The sequence below is a fragment of the Ciona intestinalis genome, chromosome 10, assembly GCF_000224145.3.
Source record: "Ciona intestinalis chromosome 10, KH, whole genome shotgun sequence".
In the NCBI taxonomy this organism is placed as follows: Eukaryota; Metazoa; Chordata; class Ascidiacea; order Phlebobranchia; family Cionidae; genus Ciona; species Ciona intestinalis.
The window spans coordinates 534,032-557,790 of record NC_020175.2 but is presented as its reverse complement, the minus strand read 5'-3'; the positions used below and the strand labels follow the sequence as shown (position 1 = coordinate 557,790).

The window sequence follows — 23,759 nt, the reverse complement described above, 5'->3', positions numbered from 1 at the left end:
CGTTGTTTACACAGCACAAAAAGTTAAACTCATTTTAAAAGTTTGTTTGCCATGACAGTATATATCTACTAACCAATAGAAAATTGTTCTATATACGCATTATGACAGTTAACTCTAAAAACAAAGCATATTCATGAATTTTATAAGTTAACATACTTGCAGGTGGATTGAAATAAAACTAAATGGAATTACAAATCTGTTTGTATTATTTTCCATTTTGGGATACAATAGGACCATTTATATAAAACGTCTTTAGAATATGATGTTACTTGCTTGTTTACACGGACGTACAAGCGTTCTATCTCATCTTCTGATATCTGTGACATCTTCAGCGAGATTAAATATTAGCCTATGTTCGGACGGGTTGCCAAGTGACTCCATAAAAAAAACTTTAAAAGGAAAAGGAAGGACGGACATAATGTCAGTTTGCGATAACAGCGACAGAGTGTAACCAAAGACGGAAACTGTACATTTGAAAAGATTTAAGCAGAAAATGCCAAATTTAAAAAGTACAAGTCATAAAATCAACGTTTGAAAATATAAGTCAAAAAATCACATTTGAAAAAGACCGAAACTTAGCTAAGTCAGTCTCTTATAACATTCTCAACAAATTTCTTGTGTCCGGCAGAGAAAACAGTTTATAAAAGATTGTTATTCCGAAACCAGCTGCATAATATCCAAGCATCAAAATGTGTCTCTACACCATCGCAAAGTATCTTCTGTTCGCTTTTAACTTAATTATATGGGTAAGTTCATGTTTAATATTTGTAAAATGAACCGATATATATATTAATCTATTTTTTCAACAGCTAGCGGGCGGGGGAACGCTGGGTGTTGGTATTTGGCTTCTTGTAGATCCATCAATACAAGACTCGATGGATTTAGCGGGCTTAGAAATCTACCAAGCAGGTAAAAACTACTTCCGTTCTTAATTGAAGTAGCAAAATTATTATTTTAAAAAACAGTGTTGCATTTTAAAATGTCAAAGAAACAATGGTTTAAAAAGTTTAATCGAATCTCTAACGTCGGCAACCTAAATTTATAGATCTCACGTCAGTTTTAAAGACGAAAATATAAAGTTTATTACATCACCTCTGCTCCTTCTCAATAATCGCTTAAAGTCTTCATAAAAATATCGTTTCCTAATACTTCGGAGTTTCATCGACTCCGTAGACAATTAAATTCCTATGGCTCTTGCTCCAACAATAAAACACCTAGATGCGTCTCAGATTTGATTTGACGTATCACCAAGTATGTTTTTTTATTAATTTGTAAAAGTGATTGAGGTCTTGGGAACTTTAAAATAACAAGGCCTTGGAAACTTAGTTTAGCTTTACGCAGGAATGTTTTCCGCTAGAAGCCACGAGACCAAGAAACTTGTGATAAACCGCACAAAACCTCGAACTTAACTCTTTTATGCGCCATGGAATTGTTTTAGTATTATAAATAGCATTATACGTTACGTTAGCCATAACGTGTGCTTTTATACTTCAAATCGCAGCGACATCAGTGCTGCGGGTGGATTATAAACTTATGAACGGAAAAATACTCAGCACAGGATAGTTTATAATAAAAATACCTTACAGTGGAACTTTATATTGGAGGACCACGTATTTAAGTTGCCAGTTTAGTTTTTTTTTTTATGAAATATTTATTAAAATAAATTTATTACAGGTGCCATAGTGTTCGTGGTAGCGGGTTCGCTTATTCTAATAATTGGCTTCTTTGGTTGCTGTGGAGCAATAAAGGAAAGCACTTGTCTTTTGGGAACTGTGAGTTGAAAATACGAGTTAAACAATATGTAACAGGGTGGGGTAAGATGGGACATTTTTATTCTTTTTCTCGCCCTGTTTAGTAGTAAACAAAGAATATTCACCGACTTACGTAACGGCAAATGTGAGATATTATTTGCTAACGGTATCCTATCTTACCCTATTTACAGTACTATATACATGGTAATAGTTTGTAATTGTATAATTATGTATGTCATGCACGAATTGGTGCTTTGCAACTACATCGTGTGTTAAGAACGATAGGTGGAAAATGCGGGCGTAAAGTTTTTTTTTTATATAAACGAACGGGTTGGGCAAGAAAGCTTTAAAGTGAAAGACTTTAATGACAAACGCATAGCCTTCGTGCTGGTTGGTGTTTAACTCTGTATTTAAGAGAAGGTGTGGTGAGTAACCAAACACGAGAACATGTTTGTCTCATTAAGTTTCTTTTCTTTATGTATAGCACTGTGGGGTAAGATGGATACTTTTACCAAATAATATTTCTTATTTCCTAATCGAGCTTTTACCAATTAACAACGCTCTTTTAAAGGTTACAGTTATATAATTCTAGAAATGTTTTTTTTTGTTCACTGCTAAATAGAACGGTAAAATATAAGAAAAACATGAACGAACTTACCCTAAACCCACTGTATATCTGAGTTTTGTGTTACATTGCAGTATTTCGGTTTTCTATTCGTCATCTTTGGGTTACAACTTGGGATTGGGATATGGGCGCTTGTCAGCTACGATTCGGTAAGTGGTTCAGTTACTATTGTAAAGTTACTGGTATCTAATAAGTTACATTCGCGTTTATATAGATGGAGACCGCTATAAACGATGCCATGAAAGTAAAGGAGGGCGGACTGAACCAGAATGATGACGCAAACTACGTTGGAGTGGAACAGAATGTAAGTTATTATAAATTAAATCGATAATCATTTTTGTATTATTTGGTGACAATAAGTAGAAATTTCCGTGGCAAAGTGATTAGCCCAATTTTAATATTTTTTTCGACACCAATACATCTAAGCTATTTTGTATTAACAGCTGCAATGTTGCGGAGCTACCAGAGGTTGCAAAGATTGGGCGACAACGTCAGCAAGTTACGGTTGTGGATGTGACCCGACCAGTTCCAACTTAAAGAACATTTCAAACTGTGTGCTTCCCAACTCAAAAGATTGCCCCGACGACACATTTCCCGACACACAAACAGGCCACATTTATGGCCAGGTAGATTCTTGTTTTTCTCTATAAATATTTTCATTCTATGTTCTCGTCCCACTTGGTAGTGAACAAAGATCTTTTAAAGAATTATAAATACTTATCCTCACGACTTCCATGTACCGTTATGTTAATTGTTTAAAACACGATCAGGATATTATGTGATAAAGATGTCCCGTCTCCCCCCACCCTACATTAGATTTAAAAACCGATCATTGGAGCCTAGCGTTTATACATAAAAATATAAAACTAACAGGAAAAGAGAATCTCCGTTTACTTGCACATTAATGCAATAAAATTCCGGCGCCGTAGAACAATGGTTGTATGGCGCCTGGCTCCAGCCGAGAGTTTTGGGTTCAAGGCTCGACGCTGGTATAGGGGGCTTTTGTGTGTACTATACTAACTTGTAAGCAGGCACAATGTGTATAATAGAGAACACCCGTGTTATAACGACTGTCATTTCTCTGCTACGAGCACAAAATAAGCTACATTCAGTTATTCAATACCCGCATTATTTCAACTGCTAGTATTTTCATTTTAATTTTCTATCTTTCCAGCCTTGTTCTGCAGCAATTTATGATTTGATCTACGACAACCTAACTATTGTTGGAGCTATCGGCCTTGCTGTAGCAGGAGCAGAGGTAATAAAGTTATATGTTTTAAAAGCGCAGTGATTAATGCTGTAACGTACAAATATACAAATATTAGGTACTTTATGTTTGTAGTTCTATTTTATAGACAATTGGATGCAGTGCTAAAACAGAATTGTTTTGTGTTTATAAAGTTCGACTTAAATAATAATTTTGCGGACCTAAAATACATTTATGTTTTGTTATTTGGCCATATGGGCTACTCATGCAATTTTAACATACCGTTTGTTTTATATTACGGGAAGAGCATTTCTAATCAGTAAGACCATGTTCTACATTTATTTCTCCCACATACCGCAAATTTATGATATATATAGAATTTGCGTGCTATGTCCCATAGTAATAATTAACCTAACCCACAATTTAGCTTGTGTTGTAACATTTGTTTAAAATCAATAACCTGTTACTATAGATTCTGGGCATGATCATTTCCATGTGTTTGTGCTGCTCAATCAAAAAGAAGAACGACCACGGGGTGTAAGCTGTAAAGTTTATTAATAACTGCAAAACGGACACATTTTCTACCTGTTATATTCCAAACACCCAAAGCCATAATCTCTGTATATTTTTACAACCCAATAATTCAACATGGGCTAGACTTCAGATCAGAACGACACTCTAGAAGCTTTTAATTTAAAACGGAATCGCGTTTTGGCATTTACAAGACACTTAAAGTTCAGGTTCCAATATATTTAGTCGCTACCTGAGTCAAAGAACATAGATATTGGCTGTATATCTATTTACTTTGAGTTAATACCTAATACTTCCAAAAGCTCTTGTCTTACAAATTCATTCATAATCGATGCAATTCTGACGTCATATGATATTTTATGACGTCATATTTAATGACGCCGGCCAAAAATTGATTTGCCAAAGTGTTTTTAATGTACAGTATTCTGTAGTATACGCTGTTATGATACTGGAACAGGTTGACAGCAGCTTAATGAATAAACCCTTGCGTTCACTTGATCATTTTTGTTTTTCCATAACGGCTTTTGGATGCGTTATTTGAAATTTTAACATTATTGTAAGTTCGGCAACCAAGTTTTATATTTTAGAAGCTAGTTTCAAATGCTCTTGTTTTATGACCGGTCAGTCAAGCTAATGATTAAACCACCATAAACAATGCAAGTTCAATCAACAGCCCTGAAACTGTAGGCTATTACATTGAATCTTGAAATAACAGTTGTATTTTCCCTCCCATTTGTTTAGAACTACTTAATGTTTGATGTAAACAATGCTCCTCTGCTACATATACTTCTTTGGAATTCTTTGGACGTTATTTATTTACTACCAAATGAGATGATAAAATAGGATGAAAAGGTGTCCCATCTTCCCTCACCCTACTACATTTGTTAGCCTCCGACGCAGTGACGTGTAGACAGGCGTGTCGAAGTGCTAACTGTTAAGACTGGATTCTATGTGTTGGTTTACCAGTGTTTATATATTACAAGATGATTTTATCTGACCGCGACGGGTGGTTTATAAATCTGAGTATTATGGAAGTATATATAGCACTCTTAAGACCGAAATGTTAATAATGTTTCAAAGACTTCAAATAAAGAACTGAACGTGTTTTTAATAATTGGTGTACAGATAGTCCTTACTGTAAAAAATCCAGAAATACCAAGGTTTCCTTTCACACCGATATCTTTATCTATAGAAAAAATCGGCAAAGGATTGTTTTTTGTTTTTTTTACGAATGCGTTGCACGGCCTACTGGAGATAGAGACTCTAGTAGGCCGTGATGCGTTGGTAGTCGTTCTTTATAACTCAACTCTGTCATTTCCCTAGGCCTATGTGATACATTTATTACGAAGATAATTTTACATTTACAGGTGCCATAGTGTTTGTCGTATAGCTGGTTTTGTCATCTTTGTAGTTGGTTTCTTTGGTTGTTGTGGAGCAATAAAGGAAAGCACTTGTATGTTAGAAACGGTAAATAACAAATGTGTTTTTTTCGCTTAAGCAAGCTTTCCTAACGTGCTTGCTGTTAGGGTCATTTTTTATTTCTTCAAACTCATTTCCTGTTTGTTTGCAGTATTTCGGTTTTCTATTCGTCATCTTTGGGTTACAACTTGGAATTGGGATATGGGCGCTTGTCAGCTACGATTCGGTAAGCGGTTCAGTTACTACTAGGGGTACTGGGATTTCAATAAGCTACATTCGCGTTTATATAGATGGAGACCGCTATAAACGATGCCATGAAAGTCAGCGAGAGCGAACTACACAGTAATGATACAAACTACATTGGAGTGAAACAGAATGTAAGTCGATTACATAGAATTATCAAGTCAGGTTTGTTAAAGAACTAAATATAATTTGCGGTATGTTTTCCTTTGATGAGACATTTACAATTTAATTTGTATTAACAGCTCCAATGTTGCGGGGCTACCGGAGGTTTCAAAGATTGGGAGACAACGTCAGCAAGTTACGGTTGTGGATGTGACCCGACCAGTCCCAATTTAAGGAACATTTTAAATTGTGTGCTCCCCGGGTGCGAGAACGACACATATCCCGACACACAAACAGGCTACATTTATGGCCAGGTATGTTTGTTGATACTGAGCTATATGCGGTAAATTGTATATATGCGCAACCAAGAATTATTTAAAACGACGCATTCAGCTGTTTTTTCTTGCAATTTTTTTTTTGGAATAATATTCGTATCTATAATTCAAAATTCTCTGCGCTGCTAGCACTATAATACAGTTCTAAATAACGTTCTATTCTATTATAATATATGTGTGTGAGTTGCTACGGCAAGGTATACGCCATGGTAAACTGAGATCTAGAATGGAGTTTGCCCATTTAGCACTTGAAGCTAAATTGAAATTTTTCAGCCTTGTTCTGAAGCAATTTATGATTTGATCTACGACAACCTAACTATTGTTGGAGCTATCGGCCTTGCTGTAGCAGGAGCAGACGTAAGTCATATGTTTTGTAAAACATACCTTTTAACAAAGCACGTGTAAGATGCCTGTCAGCAACAGTTTAAATATTAAGTATAATAACAAATTCTGTATTATAATTTTTAATATTGTAGGATGGGGGAAGATGGGACACCTTTTTATAATATTTTCTCATCCCATTTGGTAGTAAACAAAGAACATTCAAAGAAATATAAAACCGTATCCTCACGACTCCCATAGACCATTGTTAATTGTTTAAAACAGGATATTTGGATATTATGTGATAAAGGTGTCCCGTCTTCCCCACCCTACGATATATTATGCTCGGTTATTTCGTACATTAAATATACAGCATATGTCCAATTCTAACGGTTTTTATTACAACATATCGAGGAATAATAATATGTCACTAAGTGGTTCTAAGAAACCTAATGTGCCAATTTAGTTAATAATTTACACAAATAAAATATTTGATTAAAATCAATAACACTTTGTTGCCACAGATTCTGGGCATGATCATTTCCATGTGTTTGTGTTGCAACGTCAAAAAGAAGTAACACGTACAGAGTCCAAGCATATCAGCACTTTCAAAACGGACGCATTCTTTTAAAACCATACTTTGTCATTTAGAATGATTCTCTGAAAGCTTCCTGTGTATTTATACAACTCCGTAATTTAACATAAGCACGGATAGATTTCAATGGGAACCCACCGAAACGCTGCCTTGAAGCAAGTTTTGAAATACAGAGCGGTACGCAGCCATCTCTTTTAAGCCAAACAAATTTGTCACACTTTGTTGACAACCATGGCGCCCTCTATTTAAGAGTGACAGCGTATTTTTACAGGACCACTGCGTACCTACTTGTCTGTACTTTATACATTGGCGTCCCAAATGCCGACAAATATTTTAATTTAAAAGGTACAGCGAGATACAATTTAAACACGAAAAAGTTTAAATTTAACAAACAGAAAAGTTATCAAATTTAACCTAGAGTCCCGGAAGCTCTGGTCTTAAAACCAATCCCAGACAATGCAATTCTGACGTCATTTGCTATATAATGACGTCATACGTAAATTACGACGACTAAAGTTCCATACCAAGGTGTTTTCAATGTACAGTTAGACCCTCGTTAGCTGTTATGATGCTTAATTAGGTTGAGAGCAGCCGAAAAAACAAACTATGTTCCCTGGTGATTTTTCTATCTGTTATAACCCCACTAACATTTTAAACGACCATCTTATAAGTTCTATGTCTACTTTTAAAATTAGATGTAGTACTGCTGGATAGGACGGATACCGTTAGTACTTAATATTCTATTGTTTTCTAGTTGTCTTTAACAAATAAAAGTTCGTAACGATATACGGTTATATTATTCTGTAAATATTATTCGGTTACTATCAAATGGTAAAATAAAAGTTAATCAAAACATGGAATATATTTTACATCAACCTACTGTATAAAAATGTGTTTATCTCCTGAACAGTTTTTACGGTTTGATGTTCTTATGTCGAACCCTTATATTCTTTACTTTTTGAAATTAAGGAGTTTCCCGTGCAGTTTTTTTTAATTTTACGATTTTATTCACCCTTTGAAGCGAACCGAGTGCAGTGTCTCAAAAATATTTCTCTTATCTCGAAACATCTTCAACATTTGCTCACCATCCTTCAATAGTTAATGGTTAACTTGCCAATATAAGGGTTGCTGAGTTACTTACACTTACGGATGAAAAGTCAGATTAATAACGCGTAAGTTAGTAGAGCTAGTGACAGTATGTAAGAAAAGCTGATAAGTTAGATTACATATAAAGGGGTATATATAGTAGGGTGGGGAAAGATGAGACATCTTTTTGTTCTATTTTCTCGCCCTTTTGTTAGTTAACATTAAAAAAATATAAAACCGGATCCTTGCGTTTCCCATTAACCGTGGTTAATTGTTTAAACAATCAGGATATTTTGAATATTAAGTGCTTAAGGTGTCCCATCTCTCCCACTCCACTATACATCATAACCAAGTTTTAGCTTTACTATTCAAAATATTCATTATTTCAGTTTCAGCTCGAGTGAAATTCTATCCAAACTTTAGATTTGTTAAAAAAAGAACTAACATACAAGAATCACTATGTGTCTCTACACCATCGCAAAGTATCTTCTATTTGCTTTTAACTTTGTTTTCTGGGTGAGTTGTGAAAGTTTAAAATGATCACAACCATGCAACCCTATATTTGTTAACAGCTGGCGGGCGCGGGAACATTGGGTGTTGGTATCTGGCTTCTTGTAGATCCCACAATACAAGACTCTATTGATTTAGCGGGTCTTCAAATCTACGAAGCAGGTAAACAAAACAAATATTGTGTCAGTCCGAGGACCGTATATGTTCACGCACTTACAAAACACCCATAGATTCGAAACTTAAAGTTTACCAATGAAACAACCTATATATAGTAGGGTGGCAGAAGATGGGACGCTATATTTTATTCGATTTTTTCATCTTATTTCGAAGTAAACACAGAAATATAAAACCGTATCCTCACGACTCCTAAAGATCGTTGTTAATTGTTTAAAATACAATCAGGATATTTAGATATTATAAGTTAAATGTGTTCCATCTTCCCCTATAGTACTATGTATATACTACTATTTCTAAACAAAGTTAACGCAATAGATATTTTCGGTTTATCAGCCAACCTTCACAAAACGTTTTGTTTTTAAAGTGTAACTTGCTTTATCCTCGCGTGGCCGGAAAACGACAGTCAGTTGTCTTTATAACACGGATGTTCCGTTTTATACACCTCGTGCCAGCATTTGTAACATTGTTGGTATTTGTTTCAGTTGTTTTATTTATACTGTATGGCTGACAGTTTAGACACCCTATATTAGTTACCACCGCTGGGTTGAAGCAATTGCCGTAAAGTGTCTTCCCAAAGACACATACGTCTACAATAGTAACAGCGACGAGTCGTGAAGCCATACCATCTTTAGACGCAAGCGTGCTACTGTGTTACGGCGCTTGACTTTATGCTCCGTCACACAACTGCAGGACGTTATCATTCAACCCAAACTTAAAACACCTTGTTTATTTATTACAAACTATATTATTTTGCTACAGGAGCCATAGTGTTTGTCGCAGCTGGTTCGCTTATTCTAATAATTGGTTTCCTGGGTTGCTGTGGAGCAATAAAGGAAAGCACTTGTCTGTTGGGAACTGTGAGTTGAAAATATTTCAACTATATTTTACTTGATATATTAAGTGTTGAAGAAACTGGGAAACACGAACAGTTTCGTTCTGCGTCAGCTTCTGAAAAGTAGTGATGATGTTGAGAAGTGGTGATGATGTTTTTCTTGGTTATCATTTTTTTACAAAAGTGTAAAGTTATTAACAGTTGCGTTTATGTTGTTTTGTTTATTGTATTTGCTATACAATAACCCTTCTTGTTTGTTTGCAGTATTTCGGTTTTCTATTCGTCATCTTTGGGTTACAACTTGGAATTGGGATATGGGCGCTTGTCAGCTACGATTCGGTAAGTGGTTCAGTTACTATTGTAGGGGAACTGGTATCTGATAAACCTACATTTATATAGATGCAAGCCGCTATAAACGATGCCATGGCAGTTCCACTTAATAGTAAGCTAAACAGAAATGATGATGCAAATTACATTGGAGTGGAACAGAATGTAAGTCGATTACCTATTAAACCAATACTTTGTTATGCTGTTATTGCTAAACTACCTGCTGGCAGCTACAGCACATATATATACTGGGCGATGAAAGAACTAAAACATTTTTATTATTAAATTTTTAAACGTTTCTCAAATACGATTTAGTAAAGTGGGGTAAGACGGAACACTTATAGCGGCAAATACCCAAATATCCTGTTCGTGTTTTAAACAATCAACAACGGCTATGGGGATCGTGTGGATACGGTTTAATATTTCTTTAAATATTCTTTGATTACTACCAAGTGGGACGAGATAATAGAGGGAAAAGGTGTCCCATCTTTCCCCATCCTACTATATAAACATGGACTTCAAAAAATACATTTCTTTACAAAATCTTGACATTTTTGGTAAAAAATAAAAAGAATGCCAAATGCACTTTCTTATTAGCCTCACTCTGATTAATTTATAAAGTTTGTGTGTCGTTGAAACAGCTCCAATGTTGCGGAGCTACCAGAGGTTGCAAAGATTGGGAGACAGCGTCAGCAAGTTACGGTTGTGGTTGTGACCCGACCAGTTCCGACTTAAAGAACATTTCAAACTGTGTGCCCGCTCATACATTGAATTGCAATCAAGACCAAAACAAGAAAACATCAACAACAAACTACATTTACGTACAGGTGGATGATGGCATTGCAAATATTATTCTCATGGATGAACATTAATGACTTACTGTAATATATCAACCTCTTCAAGCCTATTTAAAAATATTACTATAGTTGCAAACGCTATATGTACAATTTGGTTCTTTCCAGCCTTGTTCTACAGCAATTTATGATTTGATCTACGACAACTTAACGATTGTTGGAGCTATCGGCCTTGCTGTAGCAGGAACAGAGGTAAGTGAATAGAGGGTTTGTAGACGGTTTGAGGTGGGGAAGACGGGACACCTTTAGGGTGGGGAAGACGGGACATATAACATTCAAATATCCTGATCGTGTTTTAAACAATTAATAACGGCCTATGGGAGTCGTGATGATATAGTTTTATAGTTTTTAAAACGTTTTTTTTACTACCGAACTATTGGAACGTGAAAATAGAACATGAAAGTGTCGTGTTTTACCTCATCTACTATATAATTATTAGAACCGAAGAATAATGTGTTGGTGTATGCCTGGCTGTATGGCAGATTTCGTATAAAATATTGAAATGCGTCAACTTACTTATTAAATGAATGAATGTAACTTATTTATCATTACGTGGAGGGGTAACATAAGACGTTTTAACACGGAGTCCTAAATTTGCATCACGTATCATTCATTGTATTTGCTTGACACTAGTAAATGTATTTGCAACAAAAGTTTTTCTGGTAGGTTTAATATTAGATTAATCTATTTTTAGTATGGTTGTGTGGGAGAAGATGGGACACCTTTTCATTCTGTTTTCTTGTCCCCTTTGGTTTGGTAAACAAAGACAATTAAAAGAATTAAAAAAACGTATTCTGACGATTCCAATTGACCGTTTTTAATTGTTTAAAACTCGATCAGTATATTTAGATATTATGTGTTAAAGGTGTTCCATCCCCCCACAATACTATATATCATATACAACACATTTAAAAAACTGTATAATGTTGGTGTATAGATTCTAGGTATGATCATATCGCTGTGTTTGTGCTGCTCAATCAGGAAGAAAGAGGATCGGCAGTTATAAGGCATATGAACACATTAAAAATGAACTTCACAATCTTCTTCTTATAACACAACTCTGGCATTGGAATTAATTTACACACCAATGTAATATATGTGTTTGTTTTGACACCCAATAATTTAACCCAGCAATCATTACGTCATATAAGTTATTTTTAAAATCATACCCAAAAGACGACGACTAAGCTGGATTTTCCAAAATGCTTTCGATATACAGTTGGTAAACTTACTTGCGCTGTTATGATGCTTGAATGAAGTTAAGAGCAGCCAAATATATATTAAACTCTTTATTTAACCGGGAATTTACGTTATTGACAGCCGCACCTAATGTTTAGCAAACATTTGCCGACAATAAACTAAGTAAACGTTACTGGAGACGTCTTTGAAGCTCGGTGTTGGGGGCATTTTATCTCGGGGTTAAAAAGTTACCGTTTACTGTCTTATGGTTGGTTTAAATTAGCATTCATGCAGAAAAGTCTCGGTACTTTATTACAATTACCCAAGTGGTGATAAAATGCCATTCATTGCCCCAGTGCGCTTAGCGCCATCTAGCGTACTTATGGTATTAACACCCGCGTAACCAAAGAAACGAACGTGAGCACTTGATAATGTAAATGATTAACATTTCAGTACAGACGACGTTAATTGGATTCCAATGATTACGTGCGTCATGAAACTGAGGACCGACGCCTTATTATTTGTGTGCACTGCTATATACGCCTTCACAGTTGTAAACGCTGGCAACGAAAGTGTTTAAGGCAAAAGTACTAGATCAGACAAGAAATTTACTACACAAAGTCGATTTCGAGAACAGGCATTTAGAATGTTATATGTTTATGAATAAAGTGTTTACCTTCGCTTATACATAGATATAATTTTAGCGGTTTAAGGGAATTGGTTTTAGTATTGGTTTCGCAACAGTTTGAAGGCAAAACGGTGATATATTTCCATTAATTCTGAATTGTAAGTATCTAGTGCCAGTGTTAGTGCCGTCTTCGTGAAATGAAAGTAGACTTAGCTTATTCTACCTTGGTGCATTTTAAAGATAACGTTATCCTGTGTAAATGTGTAAAGCCATATATAATATTCTAACATATAGGTATTACAGGGGAGCTAAACCTAATACGACCATACAGGATCTTATATTAGACAAATATCAGAAGCATCATGTGTTGTTGCTCAATATCACATTTCATCTTCTATCTGTTGAATACATTTATTTGGGTAAGTAAGCTTGCTAATTAATATTAGATATATCTGTGACGTCAGCCATTATTTTACTTTTAACCGTTTTTTTTTGTCGTGTCTGGAAATCTGTATTGTGTAGTAATTTAATAGTTATTTTTGCAAAATAATTTGCATAACATATTACATTTGCAGGCGACTAAACGCTACTTTTCTTGTTCATGAAGAAATATAAAGCGTATTATTATGTCGGAAAAATAAAACTTGTGTAGTTTTTTTGGAATTATTTTTTTATTATGTCTTAACAAAGTTATGCGCTGTTATACTTTTGTAGTTCACCGGTCTTAGTACTCTTGGCATAGGAATTTGGTTATTGGTGGATTCAGATATACAGCAAGCATTAACGGTGTCAGGCTTGGAGGATTATACAGCTGGTAAGTTTTACTTCTAACCCCTGAAGGGTTACCACTTGGTTGGGGGATTTGGCTGTAAATAAAACAGCATTTAACTATAATGTAAAAGTTTTTTTTCTTGTATTCTGACAAAACAGCAGTTATACGTGAACAGAAGTTTTAGAAATTAAGTCCTCCAAGCTTTGCTATTAATATGTGATGGGAATTGGTCGTTCTTTACAGGTTACGTATACCCTAATAAAGTCGCCCTGAATAGGACGCCAAAACGTCGGTTCATTAAAATGTAATTAAAATTGCCAAAATGTCTTTTCAGACTTATATTACGCCTGGCGACAACAGAATGTGTAGCAAACACCCTACAGCGTCTTTGAGGAAGGCTAGGTTATAATTTCTAAGCCTATAAGAATCCAGCCATCAGTTAGCGTCATGACGTTGACTTTGATTGCACAACACGCCCTACAAATAACATAATCACAAAATACACACAGCCTTCTGTTTTAGTTACCCGGGGAAACGAATATGTAAACGCTCCTATAAGGAGGTATACCGCAATATTCGTCAACACGTAAACCGGTGCAACGCGTCATTTTACGCGGATGCTATAACGTGTGTATTGAGTCTAGACAAACTTTAACATTTTGTAAAATTGTTAATGATATACTAAACTAATGAATGAATACATAATACCCAACGAACAGGGAGTACTCATACCTCATGTCTCTCTCTACTCACAGGCGCCATCGTGTTTGTAGTGGTTGGCTCGATCATATTCCTTGTTGGGTTTATAGGCTGCTGTGGAGTCCATAATAAGAAAAGCAGTCTTAAAATAATGGTATGGATATAATAATTATAGTTTGCATGGTTTACACATTTTATAATTCTGCAGTATATTATTTTTCTGGGTGGGATTTTTGCTGCAGAGATTGGAATAGGAATCTGGGCACTGGAAAACAACACTTCGGTAACTGAATAAATTAAATGTATTATAAAGATTTTATCTTTCACTTAAACTGCGGTACTTTTTAAACTACTGGTGTAACATCCTTATATTTAGTAGGTTTGGGGAAGACGGGTCACCTTTAGCATATTATATCGAAATATCCTGATCATGTTTTAAACAATTAACGGTCTATGGGTTTACTACAAAGTGGGACGAACAAATATAATGAAAAGGTGTCTCATCTTCCCCTATACCATATACTCTGTAAGTAATTGTGAAAACATTATAAGATATTACAGGCTACAGTTAAAATACCCACTCACACACTTTTGTACTGATGTTTCTTTTAACCCAGGCTCCAGTTATACGATTTTGCGTTTTAACACTTGTAAAATAAGTTCCTGCTGACGTACATCATTACTACGTAACTGGTACATTCATTACAGCTGGAAAGTAAAATAAACTCAAATATGAACGTTACTGGAACTTTGCTAAACAAAACGACAGACAGTAATTACAAGGAACTTGAACAAAGTGTAAGATTACGTTATAATATCAATTGTGATGTGTGAAGTTGCTCTGTTATACAGTAAAATCATTACTAGATTTAAAACTCGTTTCCGCCCTTTCTCTGGTTACCATTGTAACCCATGCCTTTTATACTAGTCATGCTTTTTATAATCGCGTATACTATATAGTATATTTCATGTTCGCATGCCACATAACAGACCTTGTGTAATCGAATATAAAACAAAGTTATGTGTGGATTTTATGTTGAGCTAAATCATTGTTTAATTGCAGTTTGAATGCTGTGGTGCTACACAAGGGTGTATTGACTGGGAATTAGAATCCAAAAGCTTTGGCTGCGAATGCAACACTACTTCGGAAAACTGTGTACCAGTACCGGCAAATTGTTTGTCAAATTCGACACGAATTTATTTACAAGTAAGGAATATATTCTAGTAGTTTCGACGGTTAAATATGCCCTTTAGAGCACCACAATTATATTTCATACTCGCGGACACTATATATTCCATTGTTTCTCCACATATTGTTCGTGGACTTGGATACGATAATACAGCTTGATAGCCACTAAATAAAAAAATAGACTTAACTCTCTGGCACTTATCCTACTAAGTAGCCATGGTATATAATTAATGTAATAAGTATGATATCTCGGGTGCTAAACCTTGGAGAAAATAGACTCTTTTAAACTCCGCTGATGTCCGCATATCACATATTGCTTCAATGTACCCTTAATAACTTTCAAATATGAAATATATGCGGATTATTTGATTAATATTTTTGTGTTCTACTATTGCAGCCATGCTCTGAATCGATTTATAACGTTCTGTCTCAAAATTTACTCGTGGTTGGTGGTGTAGGAATAGCGTTCAGTGCAATAGAGGTAAGTTGCTAATTTAGAATATTCACATTGCTTTTCTCTGACACGTTTTTGTTTTACGCCAGATCTTAGCCATAGTCATGACTCTGTTTCTGCTGTGTTGTGATAACAAAGTTGGGAGCGGCTGAAGTTCAAACATGTTATGCTCCCGATGCACGAACGTAATACTGAATTTTAATTGCTTTTATTCTGAATCCGTATTCAAACTGTATATAGGCAGTGTGCATGTGTTATATACGCTCATGCCAAATTATATTCTTAATTGATCACCACTGTTTTCTGAGTTCTGATCACGTGTTTTATGTCTTTCTTAAGTGCTTGAAACTATTTTCTAAATAAAAAAAGTTGATCATGTTTTATGCTGCGTGGCAGGCGTAAGTTATGCGCGCTTTTAATGATCGTAGACACGACGCAAGTAATTTGCTGACGGCGCGTTCTTTACTGTTTTATAATTTCAGTTGAACGTTGCAGTAAAGCAGCAGGTAGTAATGTTTAAAAAAGTCTTGAATTGAAAAGTTAGTTTGGTTTGATATTACTGCGATATTTAACTGATTGCAGTGTATTACTTAAATGCAATGTTTTTCAACATTGTTGCTGGCATTGTGTTTTATATATATAGAACTGAAACAAGTCTATTCTTACTACAATACATCTGAAAAGGTTGCATAACTCACATGTACGAATATACCACAGTTAATATGTATAAGGTAAGTCTACCTATTGATTTGTGCAAGGTTATATGGTTTAATACTACGAAGTGGTTACATCTATTATATATACGAAGTCTATTTTTTTTATTAGGGTGGGAGAAGACGGAACACCCTTAGCACATAATATCCGAATATTATGATTGTGTTTTAAACACTTAACAACAGCAGTCTATATATGGGAGTTGTGAAGCTACGGTTTTATAACTCTTTAAAAGTTCTTTGTTTACAACTAGCAAATGAGACGATAAAATAGAATGAAAGGTGTCCCATCTTACCTCTCCTTATTATTTTTATGCAAAATAACGACTGTGCACTTTATAGAAATTGTTAGTAACGTAGTTTGGACATAAATCACAATGTTACGGCACTTCACGATTTCGTGTAATGATTATAGATGTGAGTATTTTTGTTGTTTGTATTTATGATGGTTGAATATCGACTGTTATCATGTCCATTTTCAAACATATTTGCGTTCGTTATACACATTCAAACTGTACACATTTTCATTTAATTTTCTTTTAAAGTGCGTAAACAGACCCCATGTTATACCCTCAATTTTGTGGTAAATTCTAAGAGCGACCGTTTTATTGATTCCAAAAATACCTTGCTTATTAAAATTGGTCCAGTATAGGCGTAGATATTCGTCCTCAAACAGTGATCTCTAGCGCTACCCTTTTTTACTACGAGCTTCGTGATTGTGGCGTTCTAGTCACGTGACGCATTGTTAAAAGCGGAACCCGCGTTTTTTTATTCGCTTGTCTACAAGTTGCTGTATAACGCGCGTTTTCTGTGTTTATAAGTGTCACTCATTAATGCAAGGAATATTTTTAAAAAGATCAGTGACTTTCTATACTATGCCGAGTGATCAGTTGAACCATGTGATGCCAGTTCAGCATCTGAATATTCTGGTTCAAAACTTTTAGCTCAAAAGTGCAAACATCTATTTTATCCTCGTCATCAGTTAAATGGTCACTCATTCTCGTTATAAAACACAAAGCTTGTTTACATGCTGTATAGATAATACATATAGTAGGGTGGGGGAAGATGGGACATATTTTCATTCCATTTTCTCGTTCCATTTTGTAGTAAACAAAGAACATTCAAATAATTATTAAACCGTATCCTCACGACTCCAATCGACCGTTGTTAATTGTTAAAAAAGCGCTTAGGATATTTAAATATTATGTGCTAAAGGTGTCCGTCTTCCGCCACCCTACTATATATCTGTACCAAAGTTAGTGTAGACGTATCTATACATACTGAAGCCGAGTCTCGCTGAAAACACTGCCTCGCGCCTTTTTGAGAGTGGCCACGCTTTAACAATTTTGTCACGTGGGTGGTACACTTCTCATTATTTTTTTCGCCACGCAACTTTCAAAGCAGTTTTATGAATTTCACGGTGTTTGAGCTGGAATATCTTTGGTTATACAGAACCGATTAAAACAAGTAAAGTGTCGTTAAAATAAGAAAAAAACACACTCTATCTTTTAACGCGATGTACATTTGGGTGTTTAGGCCTTTTAACATTGACGCGTGACATAGTATACTTTTAATTTTAAATTTGTATCTATAATGTATACACATTACTTATCGCTAGGTTTCGTAGGTTAGTCACGTTTGATGTTGTTAATCTTTAACTTTAACAAATGAATCGAACTTTCTTTACGTTTAATTAAAAACCGCAGCCTTACCTTTATTGCTGTCGGAGTTAGTTCGCGTAAACACGTTCCAATTAGCGACCATAGACAAGAAATAGTAAAGAGAGAATATTGTAAACTTGGGAGGTAGTTCAGGGCAGAGAAACTATACGTTTCTACTTTTAAGACAGAATACGTACGTTTGTAATTTAATTTGTTGAACTTGGCAAACAATCTTTGTTATTTATTCATTCATTCATTTAATATTACATGAAGATAAATTCGTTCAAAAATGTCAAAGAAAAGCAAAGGCTGCTTTTATATCTTCAACATCTTTTTGTTGGTAAGACATATTTATGGATTTTTGTTTAAAAGCAAAACTTGTAAATTTAATGACCTAATGAAATCGGGCTTATTTTGCCATTGTTAAATTTACATAAACGACATAAAGATATGCAACTCATACCAATAAAACACACATTTCGCAGGTGTTTGGCATTACTCTTGTCAGTCTTGGAATATGTTTCTTCTCAGACCCTGTAACAGTTGATGCTATTAAACTATCAGGATTGTATCTGTGCCAGCCAGGTATATGGTTATCAAATGTATTAATGAAGCAATCGTAAAAATTATTGGAACCCTTTTATTTATGTATACTTGTTTAACTTATGGAATATCTTAACTGTAGTTTGATTGCTTCCCGTCTTTTGCCCTGTCCCATATAGTGCGACCTGTTTTAGTTTAAAGATAAAATAAAATTCATGGTGTATAAAAAATTACAGGAGCTTTGGTCTTTACCCTACTTGGCTTCTTGTTGATACCGACTTCAATATTTGGTTTCTATATTGATTCGCACAAAGAAACAGTAATGATGGTAATATATGGTGAATCTCGAAATTTTCTTTTTAAACTGAATTTGTTGCAGTATTTGGGATTTCTTTTTGTGATACTTACGTTTCAACTTGAGTATTCAATTCTGGCTTTTACAGAAAAAGACACGGTACGGTAGCTTTTTAATTTATGCTGAAAATTGGCAATGAAGTTATAACTATAAGTTAAAAATGCTCTTGAAAACAACACTTTATATAGCTATATGCAAATGCTAAAACGCAGTTTATTTTTGTAGTTACGTACACGAATTAATAAGAGCATGGTGGTAGAAGAACACTCACTTGCATCACTGAATAATACCGACTTGGTAAAGTATGAAAATGAGGTAAATAATGATATTGAACATTTTTATAGATTCTCAACTATATTCGTGGTTCATGACCCCATTTTAAAATCATATACCCATATGTTTTGCTTTATTGCTTTTTGTCTACTTCTTCGTCAACAAATATTATAGATTTGTTTTAACGTATATACGTCTATAATTTAGTTGCCACTTTAGCCTATTACAGGAACAAGTCAACAAAGATATCTCCCAATAAACGCCTTATAGAACATTGAGGCATAAATAACGTTACTTGTTAATTTAATAAACAAGTGCAAACTTTGAAGACAAATCTTGTGTTTTATAGTTGAAGTGTTGCGGTAAGACAAGGGGTTGCATGGACTGGGAGATAGGTTCGTCAAGCTTTGGTTGTGGATGCGATCCTAATACAGAGTCTCGGGATTACTGTGATCATGCTTCTGCACAAATGTGCAAAGGGGATAATAATAATGAAACCCGGTCGACCTTTATTTACACACAGGTATTGTAAGGGGAATCGTATGTGACTTGAAGTCCTATATGTTATTACCCAGGGGGCAAGATAGTGTATTTCTCTGTTTTTTTATCCAATCAAGTAGTAAACAAATAAGAATAGTTACCATAATTAAAACCGTAGTTCCGCGAAAGTTCTGGTAAAACATGTCTATAATTATATATTCTCATTTTTACAATATTTTTTTACCAGCCATGCTCGGATGTTGTTTTCCAGACCATTTCATACAACTTGTCCGTATACGGGGGGGTTGGAATAACTGCTACCATTTTTGAAGTAGGTCGTGGAAAAAACTTTCTCGTGAAAAGTTTTGTTGGTTTCTATGTCTTTATAATTTTTTATTTGTGTTTTAGATTTTCTCTGTGTTTGCGGCATTGAAAAGACGTTTTGAAAATTGACAACTTATTCATGGAGTTTTGTATATAGACATATTCGCCGAGTGTTGCAAATTTATTTTTGTGTGTCTTCAATGATACCGAGCGTTTACCGATAAAAAACCGTAATCTTTGCTCTAATTTGTAAAACAACTATTGAAAATATTTGTGCGACATTCTGATAGGACTTTCTTTTTTTTAACTTTAAAACAGCCTTTGTTTGTATTTTGTATGAAGAGAGTGCCCTTTATAACTGTGGTTGATCATTTTCTCGGCATTGATTAAAGTATATTGTGATGTTACCGTAGCAACGTAATTAAACAATAGTTGGTATGTGCGCAATGTTGATGTCTTTATATCACGCATGCTAGTGGTTATGCAATGCTAGTGGTTATGAAATGCTGGTGGTTATGCAAATATTTACCAATTTATGTTTAAAGTGAATTTTTAATTAATTATCAACATATGTTCTGCACTGTGGCCGTAACGTACGAATGACCAATTCACCAATTACTTTCAATTAACATTCTATAACAAAATAAACTATTATTTTATAAAACTAAAGTGTCGTGGAAATGTCCAGAGTGCCCGAGTGTATGAGAAAGTCTAGACATGACACCTTATGTGTTGCCCGAGAGGTGAAATTTGGTAATGTAGATATACGGCGACGATCTGCACTACAAAATATTCCTACCGTTTAGGCCTATACTGTGAATTTCCAATATATAGTAGGGTGGGGAATACAGGACACCATTAGCAAATAGTGTCCAAATATCCTGATCGTGTTTTAAACCATTCAAAACGGCCTATGAGAGTCGTATAAGGATATTCTTTGTTTACTACCAAATGGGACGAGATAATAGAGGGAAAATGTGTCCCATATTCTTCCACACCATTATAATAATAAGTTATAGCGATATATAGCGACAAAACAACAGTTGTGAAAACAAGCTTGCAGTTAAAAAATAATTACATTTAAATGGAAAAAAAGGAGCGTAGTCGCTATACACCTATAACAGACAAACAACGAGCTAACCATGTTTAATTAGTACCGAGGTATAAGTACGACGCGTGTGTCCGTGACCATGGAAACCAACAGTCAATCAAACTATAGCAAATAATTACTTTCCCACCCGGTTACATTAGGTGCGCAGTGTAGTGCGATAAAGCTGTTGATTTGTATGCAATTAAAACTGTGTTTATTTCACTGTGTCTTCGAGTATATAGGACCCATACCTGTTGCTACAATGAAAAAAGCTCATGTTCTTCTGTTTTTGAATTTAGTAAGTAACCTTTACCAATAGGTTGTGTAGTAGCACGACCTACTAGAGATAGTGGTAGTAGCCTACTGTGGAATAAGATGGGATATCGTTAACACCTAAACTCAATACTTCCGATTGTATTTTTAACAATTAACAACGCCCCTTCAGAGTCGCGTGGCTATACAGTTATATAACTTTGTAAATATTCGTTCATAAATGGGACAAAAAAGTGAATGAAAACTTGTTCTATCCTACTATCATTCAGGTTTTGAGTTGTGTTTTCCTCTCGGGAGGTGCAGTCGCTAACTCCGATATACCTCTGCCTTATTCTTTACAAGCGGCAGGTTTCGAGGATTTTACATATGTTTGTAAGTTGTATATGTTGTCTTATATTCTATATTATCTTTATGGTATAGTACTATGGGGGAAGATGGGACACATTTAGCACATAATATCTAAATATCTTGATCAAGTTTTAAACAATTCACATCGGTCTATGTAAGTCGTGGCGATACGGTTTTATAATTCTTGAAATGTTATTTGTTTAATACCAAATGGAACGAGAAAATAGAATAAAAAGGTGTCCCATCTTCCCTCATCCTACTATGAATATTTTAAATTACATCTTATTTTTTTTAAAGAACCACAGCCATACGAGTTGTATACTGTGTTTTAACGACTGTCGTTTGGTCGCTAATTCCATTTTCTTCGCTGGTTTAATTAATTTGAGCTTCGTAACTGTTTCAGAATAGATAAATATTAACTGAAATTATTTATAAAATGAGAAATCTAGGACTAACGCAAGTTTGTGAACATTATACAGATGGGACCTTCTACGCACTTGGAATCTTAATATACACCACTACTATTCTGGGGTGCGAAGGGCTGGACAAAACAAACTCACCATTGGACTATACGGTATAACACCTGTACAGCTACCATCACAAATATTTTCACTTTTAATTTTCATTTAGAATATAGGAATGCTCTTAGCCCTTACTGTCATTGAATTTGTTCTTGGTGTCGTCGCCTTGTCTTCAAGGTACAACCAGGTAAGCTACCCATGCGCACAACCAATCAATTTACAGATATACAGTTAAATAGCTACAATTGCCTTGAGATATTTTTTAGCCCATTTGATTGTTTTGCGCTCTAAAAAAAATAAAGCCAATGACAACACTTTTTGATAGATGTTTTAATTGGTTCCAGATGGAATACAAGATTTACAACAACATTGTTGTTGTTTCCTTAACAAAAGAAAGTCATTTTCACCATGTAAGAACTCAACAAATCGTAAGTTTATGATCTTTGCCAATATGCTATACGAATAACTTATATAGTTGGTTGGGGTTAGATGGGACGTATTTTCGTTTTTCTCGACCCCTAAACAAAGAATGTTTGCAAAATTATTACAAAACAAAAACCTGCCACTGTAAAAGAGAGATTCAAAACACTATTATGCATTACAGGATTTAGTTGCTTACCGTATATCCGATCTTACCCCACATTGCGATATGTTTTCAATATTTCAACTTTCAGCTTGAGTGTTGTGGGGCGACAAGGGGTTGCCAAGATTGGTCCACAAAGTCTTCAAGTTATGGCTGTGGGTGTGTTCCTAAATCCATGTCAAATGATAATTCAACTGATCCGGATTGCGTATTAGCTCATTCTGTAGACTGTGGACCTGATACTGCGACATCGTCGGTTTATGTTTATAAAAAAGTAAGCATCGTAACGGAAGTATAAAATTCGTTCATTTAAAACTTATTTATTTTTCTCTTTTATCTATATAGCGATAACGTATTCTAGAAGACCATGTTTTAGGCTGACCCTTTAAATTCGTAATTACCGTGTTAGCTCCTTTGAAAAGCCATAAAATATTTAATTTTACTTTACAACGTTAAGACTTTTATTGGAAAATATTGTCCGTACAAATTGCAGCCATGCTCGAAGCCGATTATCAAAGTCGTTCGTAAATTGTTGGATTATATTGCTGGTTTCGGTTTCACTGCCGCGGTTTTCCACGTATGTATAGCAAGGCTCTATTTAGTAAAATGAAACATGTTTTTATTCTTTTTTATTCTTCTATTTGGTGGTAAACAAAAGATATTATCAAAATTATAAAACTCATATATTTACCACTCTTTAAAATGCGATATAAGTTGTTAAAAACACGACAGGGAAATATGGGATTCATGTGTTAACGG

The 23,759-nt window shown here is 34.8% G+C and overlaps 5 protein-coding genes across 8 annotated transcripts; all 5 read left to right on the top strand.

Annotated features, from left to right (window-relative positions):
• Window positions 1–419: 419 nt before the first annotated feature.
• On the top strand, window positions 420–7,271 carry LOC100176834 (CD9 antigen-like). Of its 2 annotated transcripts, none has more exons than XM_026836274.1 (8): window positions 420–746; window positions 810–909; window positions 1,675–1,772; window positions 2,451–2,525; window positions 2,591–2,680; window positions 2,820–3,002; window positions 6,487–6,570; window positions 7,059–7,271. In XM_026836274.1, the coding sequence occupies exons 1-8, from the start codon at window positions 690–692 to the stop codon at window positions 7,110–7,112; spliced, it is 741 nt and encodes a 246-aa protein (XP_026692075.1). In that variant the 5' UTR covers window positions 420–689; the 3' UTR covers window positions 7,113–7,271. The 2 variants fall into 2 exon arrangements, with proteins under 2 accessions (XP_026692075.1, XP_002122111.1); XM_002122075.5 differs by lacking the exons at window positions 6,487–6,570; window positions 7,059–7,271 and adding exons at window positions 3,551–3,634; window positions 4,056–4,613 and having other exon boundaries at window positions 570–746.
• Window positions 7,272–8,217: 946 nt separating this feature from the next.
• LOC100187053 (CD9 antigen-like) lies at window positions 8,218–12,193 on the top strand. The gene is made up of 9 exons (XM_002122644.3): window positions 8,218–8,301; window positions 8,605–8,731; window positions 8,788–8,887; window positions 9,662–9,759; window positions 9,999–10,073; window positions 10,134–10,226; window positions 10,703–10,888; window positions 11,024–11,107; window positions 11,853–12,193. Exons 2-9 carry the CDS (start codon window positions 8,675–8,677, stop codon window positions 11,919–11,921), a joined length of 762 nt encoding a protein of 253 aa, XP_002122680.1. The 5' UTR covers window positions 8,218–8,301; window positions 8,605–8,674; the 3' UTR covers window positions 11,922–12,193.
• A 498-nt stretch (window positions 12,194–12,691) lies between these two features.
• On the top strand, window positions 12,692–16,217 carry LOC100179957 (tetraspanin-8-like). The gene is made up of 9 exons (XM_002122498.3): window positions 12,692–12,880; window positions 13,026–13,141; window positions 13,437–13,536; window positions 14,250–14,347; window positions 14,402–14,476; window positions 14,902–14,991; window positions 15,257–15,400; window positions 15,780–15,863; window positions 15,926–16,217. Exons 2-9 carry the CDS (start codon window positions 13,085–13,087, stop codon window positions 15,986–15,988), a joined length of 711 nt encoding a protein of 236 aa, XP_002122534.1. The 5' UTR covers window positions 12,692–12,880; window positions 13,026–13,084; the 3' UTR covers window positions 15,989–16,217.
• A 162-nt stretch (window positions 16,218–16,379) lies between these two features.
• Window positions 16,380–20,360, top strand: LOC104266089 (tetraspanin-8-like). 3 transcript variants are annotated; one of them, XM_009861554.3, is made up of 8 exons: window positions 16,389–16,567; window positions 18,696–18,795; window positions 18,990–19,081; window positions 19,133–19,207; window positions 19,334–19,423; window positions 19,731–19,904; window positions 20,109–20,192; window positions 20,270–20,360. In XM_009861554.3, exons 1-8 carry the CDS (start codon window positions 16,535–16,537, stop codon window positions 20,312–20,314), a joined length of 693 nt encoding a protein of 230 aa, XP_009859856.2. In that variant the 5' UTR covers window positions 16,389–16,534; the 3' UTR covers window positions 20,315–20,360. The 3 variants fall into 3 exon arrangements, with proteins under 3 accessions (XP_018669258.1, XP_018669259.1, XP_009859856.2); XM_018813713.2 differs by lacking the exon at window positions 19,133–19,207 and having other exon boundaries at window positions 16,380–16,567; XM_018813714.2 differs by lacking the exon at window positions 20,109–20,192 and having other exon boundaries at window positions 16,383–16,567.
• Window positions 20,361–21,478: 1,118 nt separating this feature from the next.
• On the top strand, window positions 21,479–23,298 carry LOC104266103 (tetraspanin-8-like). The gene is made up of 6 exons (XM_026836458.1): window positions 21,479–21,573; window positions 21,818–21,920; window positions 22,376–22,470; window positions 22,527–22,604; window positions 22,762–22,845; window positions 23,092–23,298. Exons 1-6 carry the CDS (start codon window positions 21,538–21,540, stop codon window positions 23,296–23,298), a joined length of 603 nt encoding a protein of 200 aa, XP_026692259.1. The 5' UTR covers window positions 21,479–21,537.
• Window positions 23,299–23,759: the final 461 nt, after the last annotated feature.

What these genes read in the sequence shown, in the direction of transcription:
- LOC100176834 (XM_002122075.5), top strand. Translation starts at nt 690, where the DNA reads ATGTGTCTCTACACCATCGCAAAGTATCTTCTGTTCGCTTTTAACTTA. An exon ending in CAGGCCACATTTATGGCCAG is followed by an intron (nt 3,003 to 3,550) that starts GTAGATTCTTGT and finishes CTATCTTTCCAG; the next exon opens with CCTTGTTCTGCAGCAATTTA. An exon ending in TTGCTGTAGCAGGAGCAGAG is followed by an intron (nt 3,635 to 4,055) that starts GTAATAAAGTTA and finishes CTGTTACTATAG; the next exon opens with ATTCTGGGCATGATCATTTC.
- LOC100187053 (XM_002122644.3), top strand. Translation starts at nt 8,675, where the DNA reads ATGTGTCTCTACACCATCGCAAAGTATCTTCTATTTGCTTTTAACTTT. An exon ending in TCTTCAAATCTACGAAGCAG is followed by an intron (nt 8,888 to 9,661) that starts GTAAACAAAACA and finishes ATTTTGCTACAG; the next exon opens with GAGCCATAGTGTTTGTCGCA. An exon ending in GCACTTGTCTGTTGGGAACT is followed by an intron (nt 9,760 to 9,998) that starts GTGAGTTGAAAA and finishes GTTTGTTTGCAG; the next exon opens with TATTTCGGTTTTCTATTCGT.
- LOC100179957 (XM_002122498.3), top strand. Translation starts at nt 13,085, where the DNA reads ATGTGTTGTTGCTCAATATCACATTTCATCTTCTATCTGTTGAATACA. An exon ending in TGTTGAATACATTTATTTGG is followed by an intron (nt 13,142 to 13,436) that starts GTAAGTAAGCTT and finishes ATACTTTTGTAG; the next exon opens with TTCACCGGTCTTAGTACTCT. An exon ending in AAAGCAGTCTTAAAATAATG is followed by an intron (nt 14,348 to 14,401) that starts GTATGGATATAA and finishes ATAATTCTGCAG; the next exon opens with TATATTATTTTTCTGGGTGG.
- LOC104266089 (XM_009861554.3), top strand. Translation starts at nt 16,535, where the DNA reads ATGTACGAATATACCACAGTTAATATGTATAAG. An exon ending in CTTTTACAGAAAAAGACACG is followed by an intron (nt 19,208 to 19,333) that starts GTACGGTAGCTT and finishes TTATTTTTGTAG; the next exon opens with TTACGTACACGAATTAATAA. An exon ending in CGACCTTTATTTACACACAG is followed by an intron (nt 19,905 to 20,108) that starts GTATTGTAAGGG and finishes TTTTTTTACCAG; the next exon opens with CCATGCTCGGATGTTGTTTT.
- LOC104266103 (XM_026836458.1), top strand. Translation starts at nt 21,538, where the DNA reads ATGAAAAAAGCTCATGTTCTTCTGTTTTTGAATTTA. An exon ending in TGTCTTCAAGGTACAACCAG is followed by an intron (nt 22,605 to 22,761) that starts GTAAGCTACCCA and finishes AATTGGTTCCAG; the next exon opens with ATGGAATACAAGATTTACAA. An exon ending in ATGTAAGAACTCAACAAATC is followed by an intron (nt 22,846 to 23,091) that starts GTAAGTTTATGA and finishes TTCAACTTTCAG; the next exon opens with CTTGAGTGTTGTGGGGCGAC.